The 26,322-nt window shown below is 43.2% G+C and overlaps 1 protein-coding gene across 20 annotated transcripts in view; it reads left to right on the forward strand.

Annotated features, from left to right (window-relative positions):
* The window catches only part of KIAA1217 (KIAA1217 ortholog), a 684,182-nt gene that overhangs the window by 395,584 nt on the left and 262,276 nt on the right, over positions 1-26,322 (forward strand). For 16 of the 20 annotated variants that reach the window (XR_016442337.1, XR_016442336.1, XM_090047343.1 and 13 more), the window contains one exon: positions 18,072-18,349. Coding sequence is in view for 18 of the 20 variants with exons in the window: in XM_090047343.1 (XP_089903469.1) it covers positions 18,072-18,349 (278 nt within the window). In the remaining 2 variants the exon portion in view is untranslated. Of the gene's footprint in view, positions 1-10,081; positions 10,486-18,071; positions 18,350-26,322 lie in introns of those variants that run through there. The other 4 variants (XM_090047340.1, XM_090047344.1, XM_090047346.1 and 1 more) reach the window with 4 other exon arrangements.

Consider the following 26,322-nt stretch of genomic DNA (forward strand, 5'->3'; position numbering starts at 1 on the left):
GCCTCTGTCCCACAGAAATGTCTAGACTTCACCTATGCCCAGTTGCCAGTTTATAATGTACTTCTCTGAGTAAGGGAGTCTGCATGCAATGTGTTTTTTGAGTTTTGTGTTCTGTGCAGAGGATTTCATCTTGGCCTTCCTATGTTTTCACTCATCCATAGCTTCTCTTCGCACGTGTGTTTAGGCATACAAATTTGTGAACTTGCTGTGCTCCACAAAATGACTTGCAAGAACATATTTTAATCATATCAAAGTAGGAAATGTTCTGTACCCAACAGTAGCATCCTCAAGTACTCTGCAGTGCTTTAGTCAGTCTGTCTCATAAACTCAAAGGTATGTAGCTGCATCTGCATAGTGCTGCTAGCAGGCTAGTTAGCACTGCAGTATTATTAATGTGAATCACTATGGGTCTGTGGAAAATAAAATTGTTTAACTTTATGCTTTTTCATGGATTAAAAGTGTGGATATTAAATGAAGTAGTACTAATGTAATACATGGCCTTCTGGAAGGCATTTGACTTGGTGCTGCAAAACATCGTGACTAAGGAACTAGAATGATACAGAATCACTATGTCATATTAAATAGATTAAAACTGGGCAAACGGATCAGTCTCAAAATAAAACTGCGACCAGGAAATCATTGTTGAGCTATATTTCTAGTGAGGACCTGCTGGGATTATTTCCTGGCTATTTAACATTTATCTAGAGGAAGTTGAGAAAATATATGTTTCCTATGTATTTGATGACTGCTGCTGGACTGTTTTGTCCAGTGCTGCTGTCAACACTTCAAAAAAGATGTTGAAAATCTGGAATGGGTTCAAAAAAGTCACTAAAGGACTGGTAGACATTCTTTAGAAGACAGACTTATGAAGTTCAATCTTATAAAAGAGAAGGGTGACTTGATTACAGCCTGTAAGTATGCACATAAGGCACAGAAATCTGATCATTTCAGTCTAGCAAACAAATGCTTAACTGGATCTAATGACTGGAAGTTGAAGCTAGGTGGACTGAACAGAAAGTACACATATTTAGGATTGGAACAACTTAACAAAGACTGTGTTGGATTGCCCATCATTGGCAGTTTTTAAATCACAGCTCAGTGCTTTTCTAAAAGATACACTCCAATTTAACTACTGTTTTTTGGATCTGAAACAAAAATTAATTCAGGCAGTCCTGGGGTCTGTGGAATGCAGGTCAGACTATAGAAGTCCCTTTGAGCCTTCAAATCTATGAATCTATAATATTCCATATTACCAGAAAATAGTTTACTCTTAAAGCAGGGTAAAAAACAATTTGCTTCACTACTCTGTTTTGTGGATTGACACTGAAAAACTTCACTTTTTTTTTTATTTCATTTTGTTCGTGTGAGCTAATGTTACGGCTTTATGTTACACTGCTTGAACACAATCATTTTGCTTTAGAAATGAATTTAGTTTTAGATGGTGCCAGTGACTGAAGTTCATGACCTGCCCATGGAACAACATGATAGCATACAAATATGTTCACTTGGCTTGTTTGTGAGTTTCAGCACTGAGCAGGCAAGATGACCTCTACAAGTGACAGCGCAGTTCACTTTTTCCAGGTCCATTCAGCCCCAAGCTTTCTCCTAAGTTCTTAAAAAGTGAAATAAGAGCTACCACCATGATGATTTTTAGTGATCCCATAGTCAGTCCAGGGTCTTACAGTAAAAATTACTTTCTCTGATTTTAATCTAAGCAAAATTTGTCTGGTACAAATGACTTCTGTTCGCTACCAACAAACAACCAGATATGAATCAGTGCCCCAGAGTTGAAGGTTTCATAACTAATAGAGTGTCTGCTCAGCTATTCAATTCCTCAAGGTTACATAGGAACAATTACTGGCTGTTTAATGCCTTGGACAGTTACTCTGGTATGGACCTTGTCATGCAAAGTGGTTGTCTCCATCTCCCAGAGAATTCAGGCAGTAACTTGCTACCTTTTTAAAAGTGATGTGCAACAAACAACACATGGAGAGTGCTACTTAAGCCCAAACATTGAGAAAATCTTCTTGTCCTTTGTCTGTTCCATGTTACTTGAATGTGGATTCCTTAAATTTACAGAATGGATTCCTTAAATTTAGTGAAAGAACAGACATTATTATATCTGCTGCTTATTTCCACCAAAAGATAGGGTGTAGATTGGATTTCTCTAGTACAGATTATGCCACACATCTGCTAGTTAATTTTGGGTAAATTGTATATGATGTGTCAAGATATCTTGTGATATAGCAATCAGTAAGTTAACTCCCCAGTTACATCAGATATGAGTAAGTGCTTCAGCCAGTATTGTGTAATGTAAATGTAACTAATTAAGCTCAGTCAGCATTTGTTAACTGTTGTCTTTATATACATAGTAAAACAAAAGTGTTTTAAGTAATTCTGGACCATTACTCTTTAATATAATTAAAGCTGAATATTGTATTAGCAAATGTTCTTCTAATTAGGTCCATATCTGAATAAAGTAATTAAAAAGAATTGCTTTTATTTCTGGATGAATGAAGTTATGTTTGCTTGTTGTGAACTGGTTAATCAAGTTTATTAATGATCATATTCTAGTGAAGGCCTATTTAAGTTACTTTTCCAAAAATTGTGATTGGATGTGTGAAAATAGTTTAGACAGAGCCAAAAAATTGTTGTTATGGTTTTGTCTTGGAGGCAGGTGATACCTACTGCATGATATTCAGTTTGAGAGGTATATTTTCAGCCTCCTATTAAATATGTACATGCTATTTACTGTCAATAGCAATGGTATTTTTAATTCCAGACCTGCTATGTTGAAAATTTGCCACACCTGCAGTTCTGAAAATTTATTATCACATGCCCAGATTTTACATATTATCAGTGTTTACACTTTGAAGTCCAAGAAAAAATCAAATTCATCCTTCTTCCAGACTGTTAGCATACCTGGGCTGAATTTCAAGCGTAACTAAGGTAATTTATGGTTCTGTATGGAAATCATTTGAAAGCTGGTTGCTTCACATTACTTAATTTTGAAAGGCAAAAATGTAGCAGTTCTGGTATGCATGAAGACAAGTGTGCTGAAACTAGTAAGATTCATCTAACTTTAACTTCTAACTTAACAGTTAATACTTTCAACCAGATAGTCTCCACCCAGTCATCTTCATAGGACATCACTATAAAATTGCCAGTTTTATCTCTAGCTACCTTGGTATCCTTGGGTGTGTCCACACATGCTGACACATGTGCTTGCAGCAGCTTAAGTAGGAGCGGCACAAATTTGAGCCAGGGATTTTTGCTGCAGCACACGTGCCCAGACATGTACTTTGGTATGAGGCAAGTTGTACCACTTGGGGCAAAAGCGCCTCAAGAGATGACTAGGTTGAACGGTCACAAACTCCTGCAAGACCGTTTCAGGCTGGACATAAGGAAGAATTTCTTTACTGTCCAAGTCCCCAAGGTCTGGAACAGCCTGCCAGCGGAGGTGGTCAAGCACCTACATTGAACACCTTCAAGAGTAAATTGGATGCTTATCTTGCTGGGATCCTATGACCCCAGCTGACTTCCCGCCCTTTGGGCAGGGGGCTGGACTCCATGATCTCCCGAGGTCCCTTCCGGTCCTGATGTCTATGAAATCTATGAAATCTATGAAAATAACCCTTCCCAGCTCCTCCTGGATCTGCAGGCAGGGGGAGCTAGAGCCTGGGGCCAGCACCTGTCCTGTCCCCAGCAGTATAAAAATCTGCCCTGTGCTGGCCCCACCAGTATAAAAACCTGCCCTGGCAAGTAGCTCAGGGCAACTTGATCTCAGGAGCTTCTGAGACCCAGCCACTTGGTATCTGGCACCTTGTGCCAGATGTACTGCTGAAGCAGCCCTAACCTAAGATTTCTCTGAACCTTCTACCCACTGCAGCAGTCTGGCAGTGGGGACTGCTGCCTGACTATGACCTGCTGCCACCTGTGACAGCATGTGGCCCCAAGGCTGCGCACCTGCCAGACCCAGACAGGGACTGCACAGCCATAGCAGAGGCATCTGCACCTCTGGACCAGCTGCCAGTGGGCTGTAGCTGCACAGTTGGCCTTTGTGTGGCACTATTGCCCTGTGTGCCACCACCCTGCCTTCTGGGCACCTGTTGCCTGGAAGACGTTCTCAGTGTGGTGGCCTGCTTTGAACTGTCAAAGCATGTCCTCCTGGCCCCGAGTGGTGAGGTCAGTCACTTCCAGCTGGGTCCCGGGTGCCAGCCCTGAGCAGGCTCCTCTGCCTGGGTCCTGCCTCACTAGCAGGAATCCTGGTGTTCCCTATTTTAAAACTGCAAAATGTCTAATAAAAAAATCCCAAATTCACTCTTTAAAATACTCCAAAAATCCATGTTCTTCCACAATTAAAACAAAAGACCACTATATACATACATACATGCATGCATATATATATAGAGAGAGAGACAGAGAGAGAGAGAGAGAGATATCAGTTGGGCAAAGTTTTGTTGTTCCCTGTGTGCCTTTTGCTGCCCATTGTGTTTTTTGTCCCCAGTATGCCTTGCTGTGTCTGAAACTGCTTAGAGATGCTGCAAACAGCACATGCAGGCTTGTCTGGATGCACCTCTTGAGGTTAGCCTAAATTTTGCAGGGCTGCAGGTCTTCCTTTCATCACAAAGCTATACTCCCCCTTGGAACATTCACAATGCAGAAGGATATTGGGCAACATGAGTTTACAGTGAAGTACTAAGCTCATTTTGGCTGAGAATAACAATTTTGGATGTGGCTTGGTCCTTTGTATTGCCTGTACAGAGAAAGAGTGAATGTATAATTGTGTATTGTACATTTAACTCGGCGCTCAGCAAGGATCATTCAGTACAGGGAGTGTTATTTGTTGAGAACAGATCCTTGTGGAATAAAGGCCTGTCTATCCTAATACTATTTATGCTGCTACATTTCATGTCTAAACAAGCTGTGAGATGACTTGTAAGATGTGACATTGAAATCATCACATGTGAATGTGAAAGTTATTAATGTAAATCTGCAGACAAAAAGCAATTCTTGCAAATTGTTCTAAGTACATCCAGCTTCTTTTCAGGCAATTGAGTTTTGAAGACTTAAAAAAACTGTCCTATGATGGGAGAAAGATCCTGTAGGGCAAGGGAGCTCAACCTCTGGCCCACAGACCAAATGTGGCTGTGGAGCCATAGGTATCAGGTCTGCGGGTCTCCCCACAGATTGGGAAATTTGGCTGCAGGGAAGCAGTGGTAATAAATACAGGCAGCCTCCCCCACTGCCAAATTCCCAAACCCCTAGCTCCACACAGCAGGTTGGGGCCAAGTCACTCCCCGGATGGATGGGGTTGGGCCACATCCCCTGTCCTCACAGGGGAGGTTGGGGCTGGCTCAAGCCTCCTTCCTCCCATGGGGATGAGTTGGAGATAGACCATGTCCCCTTTCTGCCTGTAGACCTAGGCCATGTTCCCTCCTGCTATGTGGCTGGATTGGGGCTTGGACACACCCCTTTCCTCTGTGGGGCTGGCCTATGCCCCTTCTCTACCCCTTGTCCCCCAAAAGTGTCAGGTTGGAGCTAGGATGTCCCCTGCTTCCCTCTGTGCTGCCAGATTGGTCCCTGTCATGACTGCCCCATGCCAGGGATCATCAGCCAGGTCCAGCTCATGGATGGCCTGGGCATTGCCCATCTGGTCCTCCAGCCAAAAAGAGTGAACACCACTGCTGTAGAGCATCACTGCTATGGGATTCGGGGAAGAAAGGGCTCATAGAAACATCTTGAAAAATGTGAGTGTTAATTTTTATAGTACTGATCACAAAATATATGTTTGTTCAAAAGAAAATCAGAAGAAGACGTTTATGTCCCAAGCTGAAGTCTGATTTTGTACCTACTATAGAGGAAAGATTGTTCAAGAACAATTCAGCCTTATATGGAAATTCACAGGTAATGCTGCCGCAAAATCAATGAGACCTTGGCTTATGTGTTGTGCAAGTGTAGCTGTACATATTAAAGTTGTGAAGGGGTGGGAGCTATAAGATCTTGTTGGGCTTCCTTTTTTCTGATTCAGTACTCTGATCAGAGCTTTCTGATCCCCAGAAAACAAGGGAATTCCTTTTCTTGGAAAATTCTAATAGTTTGATCAACAGGCAAATTTTAGCCTAGGATGCATCTAGCAAGGCATCACCATTAAAGTTAGAGTAGCAGCAATATTTCTCTATCTGTAAGATGAATTTCTTAAATTCTAAAGGGCAATTGTTGGCACAAGAACACATGGATTTTAATTGGATTTTAATTGGTCATAACTAAATTCAGGCTACAAATTAGAAGATGTCTAACCATTAGAGGACTGAGGTTCTGCAACAATCTTCCAGAAAAGCAATACAGGTAAAATACCTTAATAGTTTTAAGATGTAGTTGATCAGTTTAGGCAAGTATTATATAGGTTGTCTGTGGTAAAAGATGACTGGACTTGATGATCCAGTAGTCCCTTTTAGTATATTAATTCTGGGTTTCATAGTAGTAGTTTTCTCTCCCCAACCCCCAATCATGTTGTCTATTTTGAGGGGATTCAGACCCCAAACTTTCAAAATTGGTTCTTTGGCATTAGATCAGGAGTCTAAAACGACATAGGGGGGCAGGGAGGACAGCAACAGTGGCTTTCCCCCTGCAGCTTAGCTTTCCTTCCTACAGCCCAGTTGGGCAATCGCCCAGCCTCAATTGCCCAGCTAGGCTACGAGAGAAGAAAGTCGGGCTGTGGGGAGAACAGCCCCTGTTGTGGGGGGCCACCCACACTGTGCAGACCCCAAGTGGTGGGCCATGGCTAGGGCGGGGGGCTCTGTGTGTCCCCCCCATCCCATTTGGCTGAGGGGGTGGGTCCGGCATGGGAGCGGTGCTGGGGTGATTACTCAGCTGGGCTGCAAAAAGGAAAGCCAGGCTGTGGGGTCCCCCCCTGCACTGTGCAGATCCCAGCTGTGGGGGGTGGTGGCTGGGGAAGGGGGGCTCTGTTCCTCCACCCTTGTCCCCCTTGGCTGAAAGGCCGAGACCAGCACAGGGGCAGGAATGGGACAATCTCCCAGTCAAGTTGCAGCGGAAAAGCCCCCACCATGGGGGGGCTTACACTGAGCTAACCTCAGCTAGGAGAGCCACTGCTGGGGGTGGATAGGCCACCATGACTACCAGCTCTGGAAGCCCAGGTCTCTGGGCAGGGGAGGGTTTGCAGTCACAGCAGGGGCTGGGGGCATGTGCCTGACAGCCAATCAAGGATGGCCCTGCTCAGCTGCCAGACTGGGAGGTGTGCAGTAATGCCTCCCCTGCACCACCCACATCCCCAGAGTGAACGTATGTTATGTTTGCCCATGATCCAATATTTTCAGTTTAAAGAGACCCCACAAAGGTTGGATTGATTCTGCCTTGGGTTTTTCTGACTGTCAGTACATAGCCTTGGTATGTGGGATGCTTGCAAGAGTTCTGTTTTATTGTGTTCCAATTCCATCTGACTGTTCATAACATCTACAAGATCTTCCCAAAGTTGGCCATTAAAGGCATGGTCTCCAGTGTGACAGAGCTCAACGGCAATTGAATTCGATGCCCATCATTTTTGGGTCTCTAATGCAAAAATCAGTGCGTGTGTAATGTAATTTCAGGTTAATAAAATATTACAGTAGAAAAACTGTACATCTCGCAGTATGTTTTGTTTAACTGCTGGATTGCTAGAGAATCGTTTTTATTCAGAACAGTTAGCATGTTATATTGCAGATCTTAAATAGCATGCTAATATTTAGATTGCTTTTCTCTTTCAAATAGGTATTGTGTTTGGTGTTTTGAATTGCTGGAAACTTCTGCAGTTTTGAAAAAAAGTGTTCTTGAAATTATTTAGTAGTTTAATATTGTTAATGGTAATTACAGGATTTGAAGTTTATCTATTTTAGATAAGGGAAATTTACTCAAATCCAAGATGAGGGTTTTTTCCCCAATCACCATCAGGGGCAGGGGAATAGGACTCATCTTGGATTGAAGTACCTGCCCCAGGCAGGTAGTAGCTCAACTCTGGCTTAGGACCCAGGCTTGGGGCTGAAGCCAGAAATGAGCTGCTGTCTGCCCCAAGTCAGGATAGCTGGGGGTGGGGGAGCAGGCTCACAGCTGGCAGGACCACAACAGGGGAGGAAGGGAAGAACCTGCAGCCTGCCTCCTGCCCCTTCCTCCTATTCCTAGACCTGCTCCCCTACTCCCTATTCTTCCCTGCAACTTGTTCCCCCACCTCCTGCTCCCCTGTCTCTCCTTACCTTTTGCTCCAGTCCCTCCAGCCCTGACTCGGGTTGGCTGGGACCTGCAGCCACTTGTCCTTGGCCAGGCTGGGCTGAGGGAGTCACTGCTGCTGAGTGCCCCAGAGGACCAGAGCTACAGAAGAAGGTAAGGGAGGAGGCAGAGGGTTGTGGGGGGCAGGTACAAACAGACAGAAGGGATCAGGCACAGGCATGGGGGGGCAGTGGGTGACAGGGCAGACTGCAGCAGGGGTAGAGGGTGAGGAGGTAAGGGGGCCTACACAGGCACAGAGGGCAAAGGGTGAAGGAGGCAGGTTGCAGGGTGGGCAGGTGCTAGGGAGACAGGGAGTTGAGGGGTCAGTAACAGGCATGGGAGGTGAGGGGACAGGCTGCAAGGGGAAGCAGGGGTACAAAGGAAGGGCATGGAGGGACAGGCACCAGCGTGGAGGGAGCAAAGGGTGAGGGGGAAGGCCGCTGTGGGGATCAAAGGGTGGGAAAACAGGGAATGGGAGTCATACAGAGGCATGAGGTCAAGGGATGGGAGGCAGGGGGCAGGCACAGGCACGGAGAGGCACTTGACAAGGGACACATGGTGGGACATGCAGGCAGCAGGGGTGACAGGCACAGGGGGCCTTCTTCCCTTGTTTCTGCTTTCTCCACCACAGCAGTGGATGGGACAAATTTAAAACAATCTTCCACTAATTAGATTCTGTACATGGAGAATCTTAAGAAATTTATAATTTTTCATTTATAAAATCTAGTTGTTGGAGAGGTGGTCATCCTAAATTCAAAGTCATCTTGGATTCAGTGAAATATGGTATGTTCTTTGAGTTTCTTTACTAAATTTAAGAAAAATTACAACAATTCTTCAAACAAACATCTAAATAAAAAGTTTCACCATTTCATCCAGATACTCCCACAAGAAGGAACCTCCAGAAGCAGGTCCCTTACAACCTTTCTTCATTGTGGGGGTGTCAAGTACTTACATACGCTGAAGTCAGGTTGGAATTCCCCGGCTTACCCAAGTGACTTTTATTTTCTTTTAAATCATAGCTACTATATTACCTATCCTGTTGGATATAGCTCCAAATGTAATGGCTGATTTTAATGGGAAACTGCATATATTTTTAGAATCTTTGCTACGCTTTATTTTTAAGCTTGTTCAGAACTCTTGGATGGATATGCCTTCTGCTCTTGGTAATGTTCCTTAATTTTTCAGTTTGTTCCAGCACGTCTTCTTTTTACTCATTTATCTGTGATCATGCCTTGGCTTCACCACCTTAATAGACAAGATTCCAGTCTGGTATTCTCTGTTGGATCATGTGGTGAAAACTGATTCTCCTCTGTCACTTGCTATACTATCTTGCAGCCTAGTGGGTCTACTGCTTCTCCTGCAGGCTTCCTGCTTCCAATCTAACTAGAAGAAAAATTATGATTTGTTGTTGCATCTATGGTTATTTGCACTTCAAAAGTCTGTGCTAGCCAACGTTCCATCTCCCGTATAGCTTACTGTAGTTTATGCTCCTTTCTGTTGGCTTTGCTAAAAGGCCTGTCTTTATGTTTTAAATTCATTCTACTTACTCTGTGAACAGCTTGAAAGTATTCACCAGAAAACAAAACCTCAGAGTGTTTACATAATGAATTACTTTTAAACTGCATGTTAAAAAAGACAGAGAAGCATTTATCAGGAATGTTGTGGGCTCCGTGGTTATGTGTTAAAAAAAATACTCTGTGGAAAGGCTTTGTCCCATGACAGAGATTTAAAAAGCAAAGGATTCGGATTCCAGCAGAGATTCAGGCCTGTAATCATGTTTGAAATGTTCTCTTTCATAATGCTACTTGGCTGCAGGATATGTGTAGTTGGGGGCTGTGGAAAACAAGCAGGCTAGGATCTTGCCTGCAGAAAAGACCATCACCTGTTGGGGCCCACACTGAGAAGTGCTCAGGGACTATTTCAGCAGCAGCAGCAAGCTGCAGCAGCAGCCTCTGGAAGTACTGCCCACCATTCCACTGAGGACCATTACCGATCCATAGCGAATACTTGGACTTCTGGAATGCAGTTCATTTTTTAAAGGAACTTTGTGCTGTAGAGGAGGGTGGTTTCCTTTTTTTCCTGGAGGCTGTTTCTGGTAGTTTTTCAAGCTGCAGTTTTAAAGTTTGAGAGGAAAGCTTGTGCAGTAGGCAGGGACAATGGAGGAAAATGAAAGCCAGAAATTTGAGCTGTGCCTGGCTTATTCAACAGACAGCAGACAGATGAAGGGTAAGTAACAGAATCAGTCAAAGCGGGAGTTACATTTAAACATGTCCCTCTTTGCTGCTTTCTATAACTAGATACTGACTGCATGGAATAAAAGTATATTTCTTGTGCATGTGGCTTTTGAAGAGTTGTCTAATTCTTTGTCTTTATAAGTTTAATGCTATTTTAGAGAGGTTAAATAGCAAAAGAAGGAAGCATGGTATATTGGTGTCACATTTTGTAACACTAAGCAATGTGATATGGAGGGTGCTACTTCCCTAGGGAAAAATAAATAAATGCAGTTACCCTTTATATTCCAGCTGCAGGGAAAAAGTAACCCCTCATTTTGTAAAAGCAAGCCAGATTACATTTTTTTCAGTTTATATTTTTTAAATCAGAGATCCACAGTAGATTGCCACAAGAATAGTTTACTTTGTGTGAAACCAGTTGAGTTTATTTTGGAATGAAGCCAAGAAATTATGAGCATGCTTTTTCATGTAAGGTCAGCTGTGGTGCATTTGTACAATTACCGCTGTACTCTAGGTTTGCCCAAAACTTAATGAAAACTGTTTCCTGATGAATTTTTATGTGGGCTATTCCATTCAGAATAAAAAGCATGATAAATACCTCATTTAATCTGAATCTGCGTATTCTAGGGGGTTTTTTTAGAACGCCAATCACGGTAAGTTTTGTGAACATCCTCTGTGCATGTTGTATGGTGTTTCTCACTGAGACGTCAATTAAATTTTTGTGCTCCCATGTATGCAATAAATATTATAATATATTTGTGTATAAATTCGAACTGAAAAATATTTTGATATAACAATAATATAATATCAGTGATTTTCAAATAAGTTGCATATTCTGAAAAAACATAGAAACTCCAGTGTGATAATTCATATTGTACGACATTCTTTTGGATTGTCTTGATAGCAAAAAGAAAAAAAAAGCAGTGAAACAGCATATCCCATGTATATGTATATGTGTGTTTATGTTTAGCAACAAGGAATTCACTTAAAAAAGAATTTTAATGAGAAAAATTAGGAAAAATCACCAAGAACCTGTTTCTTCGATATTAATCATGAACAATTTGTTGAAATTCAAGTCATATTAAAAGTCAGAGGTCTGTCTGGACCAAACCCTGAGTTCAAGAACTCTTGATCCAATAAAATTCAGATCCAAACTTGGTGACTTGGGCCCATATATAGTAATTGCATAGAATACTTTGTAACCATAGTATATTATAACAACAAAGGAGGACCAGAAAGTCTGTTTTGAGACTGTAAAAGCACTCTGCTATTGGCTCCAAATTACAGGTGCATATGGACATTTGGGGAGGTTGGGGGGAGGTTAAATCGCATTAAAAATGACCACCCAATCTAACTTAGTTCGCCCAGGTGCTGACCTTACACTTAGATCCCTAGTTAGGTCGATCTAAGTGTGAGCTGTACAGACGTTCAGGACAGTTAGATGGGTCTAAAAGTGGATGGCCTGATCTGAGTTAACCCTGCCTTTGAGGTAGTCTAACTTAGATTGGGTTTGCCATTTTTAGACCTATATAACTGTCTTGAGCTGCACAGTTCCCAGCACAACCCCAGGGCTGGAAAAGCTTACCCACTGACCCTAGCCCTGGAGCTGCACTTTCCTTAGCTCCTTCCTGGCACCAGGATATTTGTTTCTCCCCCAGCCTACTTCCCCCTCAATCCTCTATAGTTCACCCTCCCACTAATGCCCCCCCCAGTGCCAACTTATCTTAGATCAGGTGGCCATTTCTAACTCAATTTAACCTCTCCCTAATGTTCCTGAATGTCTGTACGCACCCTATAATGAACAGTTTTTGTTTTCTAAAAGAATATATGTTCACTGTTGGTTGTTTAAAGACCTGCTTTCATAGTTTGGTGTTGGTCAAGTGCACATTTTTTATTTCTAAAAGTCTTTTCAAATATGTTTTTGCTCCAACTTACAGTATAGAAGTTATGAAATATTTAGAAATATTGTAGGGTTATTAAGTAAAAAGACTACCATGTTTTCTGTAGACTGTCTTTAGCTTGCAGTGAAGCTCCATGAAGGGTGAAATTCAGTAACTTAGCTGCATGCTGAAGCACTGCAACAAATATATTTTGAGCTAGAAGACTTTGAGTCACAGCAGGTAATCAACAGATTTTTATGGTGAATTATTGTGTACATTCCACTAAAAGGTAAAGATGATGGAACTTCTTCATCAAGGTTTATTCAGTGTAGTAATGGATAAACCTGAAAAAGGTTGGAGTTGGGGTTCAGAAACACCTACATGTTAAGAACTATACAACATTTTAATCCCATTTTATAGCTCTTGTTCTGCTATTTAAGTAATCTTATTCTGCTTCTCTTCGCACAACATCATAGCAGTAGGTCCAGCAGCCTGTCAATGTCAATATATGTCTTTATCAGAAGGTAGACAAGCTTATCAGATACCTATTTTGAGTGGGGGAGGGAAGGGGTGTTGCTTTTTTCTCCTTTCAAGGGATGATCAAATTAATCTTTTTTCTTCCTCTTATTCCCTGCAGTCATCTGATCCATTTACACGTTTCAGTTATATGTGGGTTGTCTGGCCCACTCTTTTCTAAGTGCCATTCTACATTATATGCCTTTTCTGAGAGAACCTACCTACATTGCCACTAAGTAATAGCAGGGTCCAGAAACTTGGTCTTAGTTTGCTCTTAATTTGTGCTGCCTCTGACCCAACAACAGTTACAGTTGCACAAACTGTGGAGCTAATATGTTCCCGGGTACAAGGGGTAAGAAGTGGCAATTGACAATGTAAGAGTATTTAGGAGGGCATGAGAGAGGGGATCCTTCTCCCTATTCAAACACTTTAGACCTGGAGTGTCAAACTCATCTGGCCTTTGGAGTCATATGAGCAGTGTGGTGCTGGTCTGCAGGTTGGATCAGACCCATGGACCCACTCCTCCTCCTGTAGCATACCTGATCTGGGACTCGCACTGCATGGGCTCCACAGGCAGTGCTGCATGTGGTGGCCACCCCACGCACTGCACATAGTACCTGCCCCAGCATATCCAGGACTGCACTGCACAAGATGCCTGTTTTAGCTAATCTGGGTCCTGTGCTGCATGCACTGCCTGCAAGGAGCACATGCAGTATTGGTCCTGGACTGACTGGAGCAGGCACCCCATGTGATATGTTTCCCAGAGCAGGTGCTGACACAGTCCTGCAAGGGCAGCCACCAGATGCAGCACAGCTGCCGTTCCAGCCAGACTGCACCTCATGTAACTCTCATTCTGGCCACTTCAGGATTCACACCACCAACAATGGAAATCCCAAACTGGCTGGAGTGGCCACCAGATCAGGTGTGCTGGGAGAGGGGGAAAGGGAGGGAGTCCATGTACTGGATTCGGCCTACAAACTCCCTCCTGTGCCATGGGCGTGTGTCATGCTCCTTGTGGGTCTGATCAGACCCAGGGGCAATACTAGAGGCCGAATGGCAGGGCTTCATGAATGGGATCCAGCTTGTGGGCTGTATGTTTGATACCTCTACTTTAGAGAAAGTTGGAGTTTAGTTCAAATTTCAGGCAGCTGGCTGCTGTTTTATTCATGCTACCTTGTCCATTCCTAACCAATGTAGGATACACACCAGAAAGAAGCAGTAGAGATGCAGCATTCCTGTCATTGTAATAGAAAGAATGTCACATCTTGTGTGTATATTGTAATATGACAGTGGACTGCTGAATGTGCAGGTCCATGTGGAGATGGCAAAGATAACAAAGCCTACTTCTTTTCCTTAATCAGTGTGTGTAATGTCTGTTTACCAAATGTATGAAAGCAGACCAGCAGGTTTTGTGTGAGTTTAGGACACTTTCATACTCTGTATTAGGAAATGCCTAACATAGTCTTTAAGTTCTTTCTTGATATATCTGTATACAGTGGATAAAGGGTAAGTGTGTGTGTCTGTGTATCTTCCTGCTTCAGCAAACATCTTTACAGGTCTCAGAGAACTTGAGTGAGGAGTCTGGGTTGGTTTTAAGGTGAGATGCAAAAGCAAGAATTACAATTTCATGAACTTTCATGGCATACTTATAGTGATATCCTGAAGGAAGTGTCCATAAGCTAGTCAATGCCAAGAATTTCCATTTTACATATAGAAATTTACATGGAAGTGATATTAGGTATCTATGCTTTTGTGTAATGCTTAGACATCATCTGAAGTGGCCTCAAGTTAAGGTGGATTTCAAACATTTTTTTTGCCCCACACTTCCATTTTGACAAATTCAGAAATACGCCTGTATTTTGCACATGTCCAGTGCCAAATTCCACCTCCCCCTCACTGGACATCCACTGATGTGAGGCACAGGTTGGAGAAATCTTATGAAGTGTGGGTGTACCTGGAATAGTTGCATTTAGTAAAACAGTCATTTTGCTACTTCTCTTAAACTGTGCATCTGGGCATATGAGTTCACCCCTGATTTTTGTAGAAGAGATCACTACAAGGTTATTGCAGTTGGGTGTTTCTCTAATTTAGTTATACATGGAAAAAATGTCCAATAGCATGTGTAGATGATGCTCTACTGTTCTAATTCTGGATATGCTTTTAGAAAACTGGCTTGCTCAAAATTGGCTAAAGATTTTAAAACTATATTGCATGTCTTTTTTTGGTTTTGAACATAATTAAAGGAACATATCAAGGAAACAACTTAAGTATAAATGCCTGGCTTTTAAGTCTAGTGCTTCCGACACCTATACCTATACTTAAGCAGTGCCCAACAAGTGTATAATACAGATAAAAATATCTTTTGATTATGAGTGAGTGTAATGTTTAGAATCAGGAGCAAGTGGTTCTTTTAAAGTGATATTGTTTCAGACCTCTTCAGTACAGAGGAGGCCTGACCCACAGTTTGAATACACCTGAAGGTCTGTATTTCCCCAGGGTTTAGGGCTGTTTGCATTCCAGGGGTCTGTTCAACTTGTTGCAGAGATGCCAGATGGGTTCACTTAACAGATTTTGGTGTGGTTTGGATTTGGGCTTTAGTTTCAGCACTATTGATCTATATTAATACAAGGTTTAATATTCTGAAACTAGGGGAAACTTTCATGTACTAACAAGCAGGCTAGATGGCTCAAGAAAAAGTCCATTCTTCAAAGAACTGTCAATCTAAGGCCTCAGTCCCACAGTGTGAATGTGCTTAACTCCACACAAGTAAATATTGTGAATAAATTACTGAATAAACTATTTGTGAAATAACTGCATACAGACGAAAGTAAAGGCAATGTTAAAGATATTTACACACAGATACATTGCTATTTTAAATATTCTATAACAGGGATGGGCAGTTATTTTGGATGGAGGGCCGCTTAACGAGTTTTGGTGAGCTGTCAAAGGCTGCAAGGGTATTTCCCCCCCCCCACCTTTACAGGTGCCCCGCCCCCTCAGTTGCCATCTTGGGACCAAATGTTCCACCCCTAACCCCTGACCTTTGCCACTGGAAACCTCTCCCCTTGCCCTGGAAGTACTCCTTTTGGGAAGTGAGTTTGCCATCTTGGAACCAACCCCCCCCCCCCATTACATACTAAAAATCAAACATCCCCAATAACATATTTTAATTTTATTTTAAAAAGGTATTTTTGTCCTGATTTGTGTGTGCTCGCATCATGTAAATAGAGGTGATTGCATAATAACTCAAAATGAAGTCTAACTCTTGTATATTGCAGGGGGTGTGGTGGGGTTTGGGTGGTGGGGTTTGGGTATGGGGTTTGTTGGGGGTTATGGGTGTATGTGGAGTGTGGAGGTGTGTGTATGTGGGTGGGTGTGGATGGGGGGCTTGAGGATTTGTTTGTGGGGATGTGTGGGTGGGTATGGGGTTTGTGGAGGGGGAAGGTGGCTGGTGATATGTGCTGGGGAGTGTGGGTTCATGTGTGTCATGGGATGTGAGCGGGAAGCAGTGAGCAGGGCTCCTCCCAGAGGTTCACGAATGCATGGGGGGTGCATGTGGGGAGAAGTGTGGGTGGGTGTGGTCTTTGTGGGGGAGAGGATGGTTGTGGGGTTTGCAGGGAGGGTTTATGGGTATGGTGGGTTGTGCATGGGAGCCCTCCCACACACCCTGCTGAGCTGCCTCTACTACTGTCACTGCCACCTCCAGGCTGCTCAGCAGGGCATTGGGGGCAGCACAGAAGCTGTAGGGCAGCCCAGTGCGGGCTTTATGCAGGTGCTGCAGGAAGTGCTGGGTGGTGGCAAAGGGAAGGGGCTGCTTTCCCCCCACACCAAGCACACCTCTGCCCCACCAGCGCTGCTGCTTCTGCAGCTGTTCAGCGTTGACAGGTGAGTCTGCAGCAGGCACGGGGCAGGGCTGCACCTGGGCCCCCGCCGGTACTATGGAGCTGGGGCTGGCGGTGGTGGCAGCAGCAGCAGCCAGGAGGAGCTGCCACTGCCTGGGCTACCTAGAAAGGCAGTCCAGCTGCAGAGCTGCTGTAGCCCCACTGTGTGCCCAGAGGGCAGCAAGATGCATTATATCTGGATGAGTCCTGGACCAGGTGGGCCCAAGGAACCCGCTATGGACTTCATCTGGCCCACAAGCCGTATTTTGCCAACCCCTGCTCTATAAAGAGTTAATGTTAACATGGACAGTTAAGTCTGCAGGGTAAGGGTGAGTAAGGTTATAAACAGACTCGGGAGGCCCTGAGACAAGAGTGGGATTTTTCTTAGGTATTAGGTAATAAACCTCCAACCTACTCTTCATGTGCCAAGAGATTTGTTACACAGTTACCTGAAGATTTGTTACACAGTTACCTGAAGATAAGCAATAACATATCCTTTGTATCTCTGTCTGTTTACAAAAGTGCCCATGGTCATCGTGCTTAAAGTAGATTTTAAAGTAGTAAAGTATATCTAACTTTTTTGTTATCCTTTACATCACATAAAACTTGCTTCATTTTATTGCACAAGAAATGCTTTATTGAAAAGTGATGCTGTATTTTCCAGTCCCCTGTCTTGGAGTGGTATAAAATCCAAGTGAAATCCATGAAATTTAAAACCAGGCTACAGTCTGAAAACAGGGGTGGGGGTGGAGGGGCTCTTATTATTTCATAGGCATTTCAGAGCATTTTGAAAACACACTGAGAAAAGATTAAGGATTTCAAATCTGCTTTGTCAAAGGAATTTTATCAGTTGGTTTCCCTAAGGAGACTAGTTATGGGGTCATTAAATGTACTGCAGCCTATTGAAGAAAACTTTCTTCTTGTGAAAAGCATCCTACAGATTTTAAAGGGCAGAAAGTAAGGGATCTGTCCTATCATCTTTTCTCTTCAGAGAATGATAAAGACGGTATCAAAGGGCTGTCTTTTTTTTTAATGATGTTTGATTTTATGTGAGGTGGTAGTGACAATTTGATACATACTGTATAAAATATTGTATAACACATCTTATATAAATTATTCTTTCTGGGCCTTAGTTTTAATAACCAATTTGCCTTTCCCCTTTAATTGATAGAAAACAGTTTATTGCATGCTATTGCATTTTTTAAAATGTGACTTAGCTATTTTTTTCCTTTTAGAAATGTAACTCTTTTAGATGAAGTTTTTATAATACCCTGTATCTTTCTTCTCCCCCCACCTCTCTGCAGATCAGAGAAGAAACAATTTGCATGTAACATCATTAGATGATGCAGAATGTCTCCGATCTAAAGAACATCTAGCTACTGGAAACAGTCATACTTCGAAGTCTACCCGCAATATCCCTCGAAGACATACAGTAGGTGGCCCTCGCAGCTCCAAAGAAATACTAGGAATGCAGACGTCAGAAATGGACAGAAAGAGAGAAGCTTTTCTGGAGCACCTGAAGCAGAAATATCCCCATCATGCTACAGCAATAATGGGTCACCAGGAACGGCTGAGAGATCAGGTATGAAAGCAATATTTAATTAATATTTTAAATGTTTATAAAAGTAAATGTTATGTGATTAAAAGAATTGTAGTTGGGTGGGTTGTGTTGAATAGGTTTTGTAGCTATTACCTCATTTTTATTTTTAGATTTCTTTAAACTTTTTAAGGCAACTATTTTAACTGTTCATTATTACTCTCAAACATTCAATGGATAGTTTTCTAAAGACTTGTTTTATTTATTTGGGGGTATGCAAAGATGAACTGGACAACACTGAGACCAGATCAGATATGAAATATAAATTCTCTTGGACCAATCAGTACTAGGTATCTCACACGAAAATACAATACCAGCTGTTAGTGTAGCAGAAAATAATACTTTTGTGGGCAGTCTGTATATACTCCAGTTGCTACTGTTATCCATTTTCTAGCTTTCCGTTCTGCTTTTGAGTTCTGTAATGCAAATGGAATTTGTCTATAAGTATCTGCTTTCTCCCACCTATCTTGAAATATTGGTCTCCCAGAATCTGCCTCAAGGTGCTTTGTTTCACGACTGTATGCAATTACTTTTCAGCAGTGAGGAGCACATTTAGGGTCATGGAAGATGTGACACCTTGATATATCTCTGAGAACAGGTGGAGACTGTTGTCATGCTGACCTTTGAACACAGAGAATGCAGTAAATGGAACTGTTCAGGACATAACTGTGTGCTCTGCTGTGGGGTAAAACATTATACTTTACTTAACAAACCTTACAGAATTAACCATTTTGGCCTCTGATTAATTTTTCAGTACCCTGATTTATTTTACATTAATATTTATAGCACAAACCGTTATATGCCAAGTAAACTGAAAGTTTCAGATGCCAGCAAACAAGGAAAATTGGCATAGTTTACTGTCTAGAATATTGTCTCATATACTACTTCTAACAAATGGAAAGGTAAATCTTTCAAATGTTTTTTCAAAAATTAAAGTAGGTTTGCAACAAAATTATCACCTTTGTCAATGGAATTCCCATGGAGTCATGTGCACCATGTGATTCCCCTCCCCGTCCCCACACACGCACATACTAGGACATAGAATCATAGAAAATTAGGGTTGGGAGGGATCTCAGGAGGTCATCTAGTCCAACCCCCTGCTCAAAGCAGGACCATCCCCAACTAGATCATCCCAGCCAAGGCTTTTTCTAGCTGGGTCTTAAAAACCTCCAAGGATGGGGATTCCACAACCTCTCTAGGTAGCCTGTTCCAGTGCTTTACTACCCTCCAACTGAGAGAGGTTTCTTTCCTAATATCTAACCCAAACTTCCCTTGCTGCAATTTGAGACCACTGCTCCTTGGTCTGTTACCTGCCACCACTAAGAACATTTTGCTTCATCCTCTTTTGGAATCACCCTTCAGGTAGATGAAGGCTGTTAAATCCCCTCTCAGTCTTTTCTTCTCCAAACTAAATAAGCCCAGTTCCCTCAGCCATTCCTCAGAAGTCATGTGCCCCAGCCCCCTCTGCCGGACTCTCCAATTTGTTCACATCCTTTCTGTAGTGGGGACCCAAAACTGGACATAGTACTCTATATGTAGCCTCAACAGTGCTGAATAGAGGGAAATGCCCCTACTCTTGCAACCTAGTATGCTGTTAGCCTTCTTTGCAACAAGGAAACACTGTTGACTCATTTTCAGCTTATTTTCCACTGTAACCCCCAGGTCCTTTTCTGCAGAGCTGCTGCTTATCTAGTCAATCCCAAGCCTATACCAGTGCCGTACCAGTGCATGGGATTGTTCCATCTTAAGTGCAGGACTTTGCACTTGTTGAAATTAAACCTCATGGCTAGGTACAGACAGTCAGAAGCCTGAGGCTGAATCAATACAGTCTTTGCAGGTTAGTCTAAATTGCAGAGGTAAAACTGAGAAGCATGTGAACAGACATTTGTGTTTGATGTAGGTAATGTAGCCATATGCCTGCAGTGGCTCAGGCCAGAAGCTGGGGGCCACTAGAGCACACCTTCCAGGCTGCCAGCCACTGCCAAGGGGAAGGGACTGAGCCTCCAAGGTGTTTCCCTCCTGCTCTGTTCCAGCAGAGGCAGTATGGCCAGGCCCCAGCCTGGGGCTAGCATGCTGGAGGGTGGGGGTTTAAATCTCCATGCTGGCCCACATGAGACCCCAGCCCAGGTCTGCCTGAGGGAGGTGGGGCAGTGCCTGCCAGGCTTCTGCCCTTCCCTGTCCCCACCCCCCCCACTCCCTGCTTAAGGTTGTGGGGAGGAGAGGGCAGCCCTTTCCAGGCTGAGATGGGGGTGAGCGGGGAGAAAGGTAGTGGCATTGAATTTATACAATCTTGAACAAAAATAGTCCTTTCTCTGAAGCAAGCATGTATTGAACACAGCAATTTGCAACCTCAAGCACACAACAAAGAACAACCAAAAATCTTCCTGTAAACTAATATACAGCCCAGTAAGACACAATGAGTGCACACAAAGCTTAGTCTAACTTAAAATGAAATGTAATAAACCAAAAAAGACACGAGAAAGCCTTGCATAAGTCTTATGTAATCTTGAGGGCAGAGTATCGCCTTACAGCCAAGTATTCAGAAAGCCCTTCTTGGGGAATCAGCAGGTGGTGTTAGGTGTTGGAGTAGAGATCCTACGGGCTTTATCTCTACTTGGGTTTTTACAGGCACACTTGCACCCCCTTTTTCCCCTTGGGTGCCTTGACATTAGTATGCTGGTCACCTATAGTACCTTTGGCAGGACTCTCATGCATTTAGTGTCTTTTGTCTCTTCTTAGATATTCCAGTCTCCCACATGGTACAGATTCTGCTTTATAATATAAAAGTGGGTCTCTGCTTGCTTTGGTCGCACCAGCCCAAGCAGTCTGGGACCCTCTGCTGTTCCCCTAGCTGTTTCTCTAGCACACACATGTAATGATTGTGTTAGGTCTTTGCCAACACCTCCCGCCTCTCACTCTCGCCCTGCAGGGCTTGGCCCTGTGCTCACAGATGGTAGGGGACCAGTCCCTCCAGCCCCAGTTCCCTACCCTCTTCCCCCTCCCCAATGATGTGGGGGAGCTGAGGGGAATTATGCCCCCTCCCCCGCATCCCCTTATCAACTGCTTGTCTTAGTGTCTGCCAGTGGTATGAGGGGATGGAGTCTGCTGGTCTCTTGCTGGCCTCCTGCTGGCCCCCTGTCAAGCAGACCCTGGCTGGAGGCACATGCCACTGGGGGAAGGAATGAAAACCCCACTCCCTCCCCTCCGCCTGAGCCTGCCTGCCCACAGCCCCTGCCCCCTTTGCTCGGGTGGAGAAAAATCTGGCAGGCTATTACCCCCCACACACCTCCTTCAGGCAAACCCGGTTGTGGTCCCCAGCCAGATTTCCCGCCCCCACCCCCTTGTCAGCCAACCCTCACTGCTCCAGCTAAGGAACAGAGGGGCAGAGCTAACTCTGCTCTCTGGAGCAGACAGCACAGCCATCCAAGGCTTCAAAGCATGCTGAGATTCTGGGGGACTGATTTAACTTGAATCAGGAAGGGGTCTGGGACAGAAGTTTCATAAACTGGTTTGGCTTAAATCAGTTAAATCTGATACTACATTCAGCCAGGTTTATCTTAAACAAGTTTCAGCCATTTTGAAACTGGTTTATGTGCACTGAACTTCTGTTCTGTTACAGGTTTAAACCTGAACACTTTAACTGGTTTATGTGTAACTTCTGTCCCTAGCCTATGAGATTTCTTTTGGTCCAATCCACCAGTCTGTCTAGGTCTCTCTGAATCCTAACCTACTCTCCAGCTGGATATCATCTGCAAAGTTGCTGAGGGTGCACTCCATCCCATCTTCCAGATAATCGATGAAGATATTGAACAAAATGATTATTGATGGAAAATGTTGAACAAAACCAGTCCCAGGACTGACCACTGAGGCACTTGACTTGATATCGGCTGCCACCTAGACATTGAGCCATTATTACTATCATTTGAGCCTGACGATCCAGCTAGCTTTTATGTCCATCTTACAGTCCTTTTATCCAATCTGTACTTCCTTAGCTTACTTGAGAGAATGTTGTAAGAGACCCTACCAGAAACCTTGTTTAAGTCAAGGTATACCACAACCACTGCTCTCCCTGCATCCACAGTGCCATTGATCTCATCACGGGAAACAATCAGATTGGCCAAAACCTTGTAAAGAACAATTTATCCAACTGTTTAGTTGGTCTGATAAAAGATACCACATTTAGCCAGAGAACCTAGTCTGTTCATGTCCATGTCACACATAAATATGGGGGGTTGGTGAGTATAAAATATGCCTATAATCAAATAGGTAGTTCTCGTATCAACCAATTGTCCCTTGTTAGCTTGGGTATTCATTTTTCTGAGACTTCTGAGCAAGTTAAAGTCCTACCACTTCAGAGGCCTTCCAATAAACCAGAACATTATTTTGAAGATTTTGGTCTCTTTCGTACCCTCCTACTTCTTTATTATTACTCCCCTACAACACATCATTTCCATGGACTCTAGGGACAGTCTTCCATTGCTTCAAAATAAAACTGTAAAAAACATGTCTAGTATTGCTGCAAGACTTTGGAAGTAAGTAGTATATCTGTGTCTTATTCTTAAACAGTCTCCCTCCCTTTCTTTGGAACTCCTGGGTTTTTTTCAGTCATTATAGTTTTCATCTCTCGTGAATTTTAGAGACAATGTGGAATGTGCTTGGTGGTAGATAAAGATAGCATACAAATTAAATAAAGGGAAAAAATCCTGAGATTAAATCTTTCTGAGTCATGTAAATATTTAGTTCCAGTGGTGCAGACATTGCAAACCCAGCTTGAACAGCCTACAGCATGACACCCTACACATTTTGTAATTTGATCCACTCTGAGCCAATAAATTACAGAAGGAATGCAGTAACTGTTCTTGCTGTTTGTTTAAAATGTGTCATGCTTGCTAATTTATTGAGGGTGAAATTAATGTGAATGTCTCCTGCTTCTATTTTTTTTTTGATGGTTACATATGCAATGTGGGTAAGGAGTGTAAACTTTTAAGACAAAATCATCATGAAAATACTATCTAAGTATCAGTCGAGATTTTCTTGGACACTTAACTGGAGTGGAAATTTCATCCATTCACCATTTCTTTCTTTTCCCCCAAAATCCATGAACCAAACAGGCCCCATGTTAAGAGTATGCCAAATAAGTTTTTCAGTTTTAGATGTAAAGAACTTGGTGAATAGCGGTGTGTCAGAATTGTCTAGTTTCTCAAGTGCTCTTAACCTGTGTTATAAGCACATAATCACAGTCTCACAGTTTCACAGCTGACTTCCATCTCTTAACTGCTTAGATGAGTGTGTGTATCTTATATATGTATCAGCAGCTCCACAGTTACAGCTGTCATGCAGTTTTTCCTTTTATGTATATATGCGTGTATCAGTGAAACTATCTATAGCATATGGCAGTGTAGCTGTATATAGTAGTGTAACTTGTACACATGCATATTTACTAGGGATGTATGAAGCGGGCTGTATTTGATTTCGATTTGGCCCAATTCGGGGGACAGTGATTCGATTCACTGATTTGGATCACTGTCCCGATTCAATTCAGCTGAATCTGAGTCTGAAGATTCAATTCTGATTTGGAGAATCAGTGATTCAGCCATAGACACAGCTTTATGTGTTTCTTCTACATACCTTGAGGTACCAGGCACAGCTCATGAATGCTAAGATGGTGGGGCAGATGGAGCATCCCACAGGAGCACGGGGGGTCCCCTGCGTGCTCAGCAGTGGACCCAGAATTGGACCAGAATTACTTCCAACCCACTTCCAGGTCTGCCACCAAGCATGTGGGGGACCCCAGGTGCCCCTCCCCCTCCCTGACCCAGGAGGTCTGCCACTGAGCATGCTGGGGACCCCACTGCGCTCCTGTGGGATGCTCCATCTGCCCCCCATCTCAGTGTTCACGAGCTACCTGGTACCTTGAGGTATGTAGAAAAAACATATAAAGCTGTGTCTATGTCTGAATTGTCAAATCTCTCTGAATCAAATCGGAGGCTTCCAATTCAATTCAGAGAGATTAATGGGTCTCCTGATTTGATTCGGATTCAGAGATTCGGGCACTGAATCCAGCTGAATCTCCTCCGAATCAAATCAGCAACCAAAGCTTTGCACAGACCTAATATTTACTGCATATACATTCTGTTAAGTGTGCGTGCATGTAATGCAAATGACTATATATCTATGTATAATACATAAACAATCTGTAGTGAATTATTACACATATGAAAGCTTTGGTTAGATTCTCTGACCAACTTTGTTCACTGCTCCAGCTGCTCAAGGGAAGCTACCTGCATCTCTGCTGGCAGGCAAGGTTCTTTAGATAAATGTGATATCTTTTTTAGATCAACCAAATAGTCAGAAAAAACTGTTCCTTGCAAGCTTTTGGGCACAAATACCCTCCTTCAGGCATAGGGACAGTTTGCTGGTGTTTTTGTGTGCTCTCGAGGGTAAAATAGAAGCCAAAATACAAAATGCAGGTCTGTGGAAATGCAAATGCATGGTAGTGAAGATCAGAGGCCATGGGAGACAATACGGGTGAAACAGGTAGGTAGGGGAAATGTTGAACTAGTGACAGAATGTAGCTGCTAAAATGCAGACGGGTTACCTGGGGTTATCAGATGGCAGGCAGGTTATAATGTGCCATAAATCCAATGCCTATATTTAGTCCAAGTTTTCATGTATCCAGTAGATTTATTAAATGAAGTTTGTAGGCTCATCTGTGAATAGTGATTTGTCAATTCCCTTTGGTTTTTGAGTGGTTGGTTTCCCTGGTGTGGGAGGAGTGCTTTCCAGGTGTTCCCAGCTGATGGCTGATCATTGGTTATCATTCCTGTCTGGCAGAGTTCAGAACAGATCCCAGGTTGCTCTAAGCTCTGTCATTGCCATGACCAGCATAAAACTGGACAGAATATCAAGCAGCTTTCCTATAGACCTTTTTTCCTTTCTCTTTGATGCATCCAGCAAAAACTCGGGACAGCAGAGGATCTAGCACAGTGATTTTTCAACCAGGGTGCCACTAGCCTATCACTGTGAGGTGTGGGAACATGTTTCACATGATGAACCCAGAAATTCCAAATAGAAACCATCATGTTAAAAAACATCCTGTACTTTTGGGGTGTTTCAGAGTTCATTGCAACAGAAGAATTGCTCTATTTTAATTTTCTGTTGTCAAGAAAAAACAAAACAAATGAAAACTAAGAGCTGGCATTTTCCAAGGGGTGCATCAAGCCTATCCAAGTGTACCTAATTGTTGAGAACCACTACTCCAGCATTTTCTTGATGGTGAAAAAGATTTTGGTGTGGGTATGTTCCGTTCCCTCAGCTCTGCCAGTGACACCGGCTTTGATTGCCTGCTTCTTCCACTGCATTTGAATGTTTTCTTCCTTACTGCATTTATTCACAGAAAGTATTTCCTGAATTAGTCATTAAAGCTATTGCTATTCCTTTCTCTTCACAAGTGTCTCCTTGAGACCCACTTGCCTAAAGGGGACTGCCAAGTGATGATGACCAAGTAGGCCAGGCCAGGGAGGATTGATTGCTGATGTCCATTACTTGCTTGTCTTGTACTTCACAAACATTAATTTTTGCTATGAGTTGAAAGCTTATTGGTAGACAGATAGCTAGTCTATGTGACCATGTGTTCCTCCCCCATCCACTCTCGATGTTTGTTAGCTGCAGTTAAATTAGGATTACCGTATGTCCAGGTTTTCCCAAATGTGTCCTCTTTTTGAGTACTCCCATCTCTGTCCCAGCAGTTTTTTAAAATATCAGCAGATGTCCAGGATTTTGCTGTGGCTCACTTTCCTTGCATTTCCTGGCTTGCCCAGCAAAGGATGCTTGGGGCTGGAGGCAGTGTGGGAAGGTGATTGGAGGCTGGGGTATCACATGCTATGTGTGTGGGCCCTGGCAGCTGTATTCTGGTAAGTGTGTGTGCTGCTCCTGCCTGCACTGGGGCTGCAGCAGGG

This window comes from Crocodylus siamensis, chromosome 5, assembly GCF_052110815.1.
Source record: "Crocodylus siamensis isolate JL-2025a chromosome 5, ASM5211081v1, whole genome shotgun sequence".
Taxonomy (NCBI): Eukaryota; Metazoa; Chordata; order Crocodylia; family Crocodylidae; genus Crocodylus; species Crocodylus siamensis.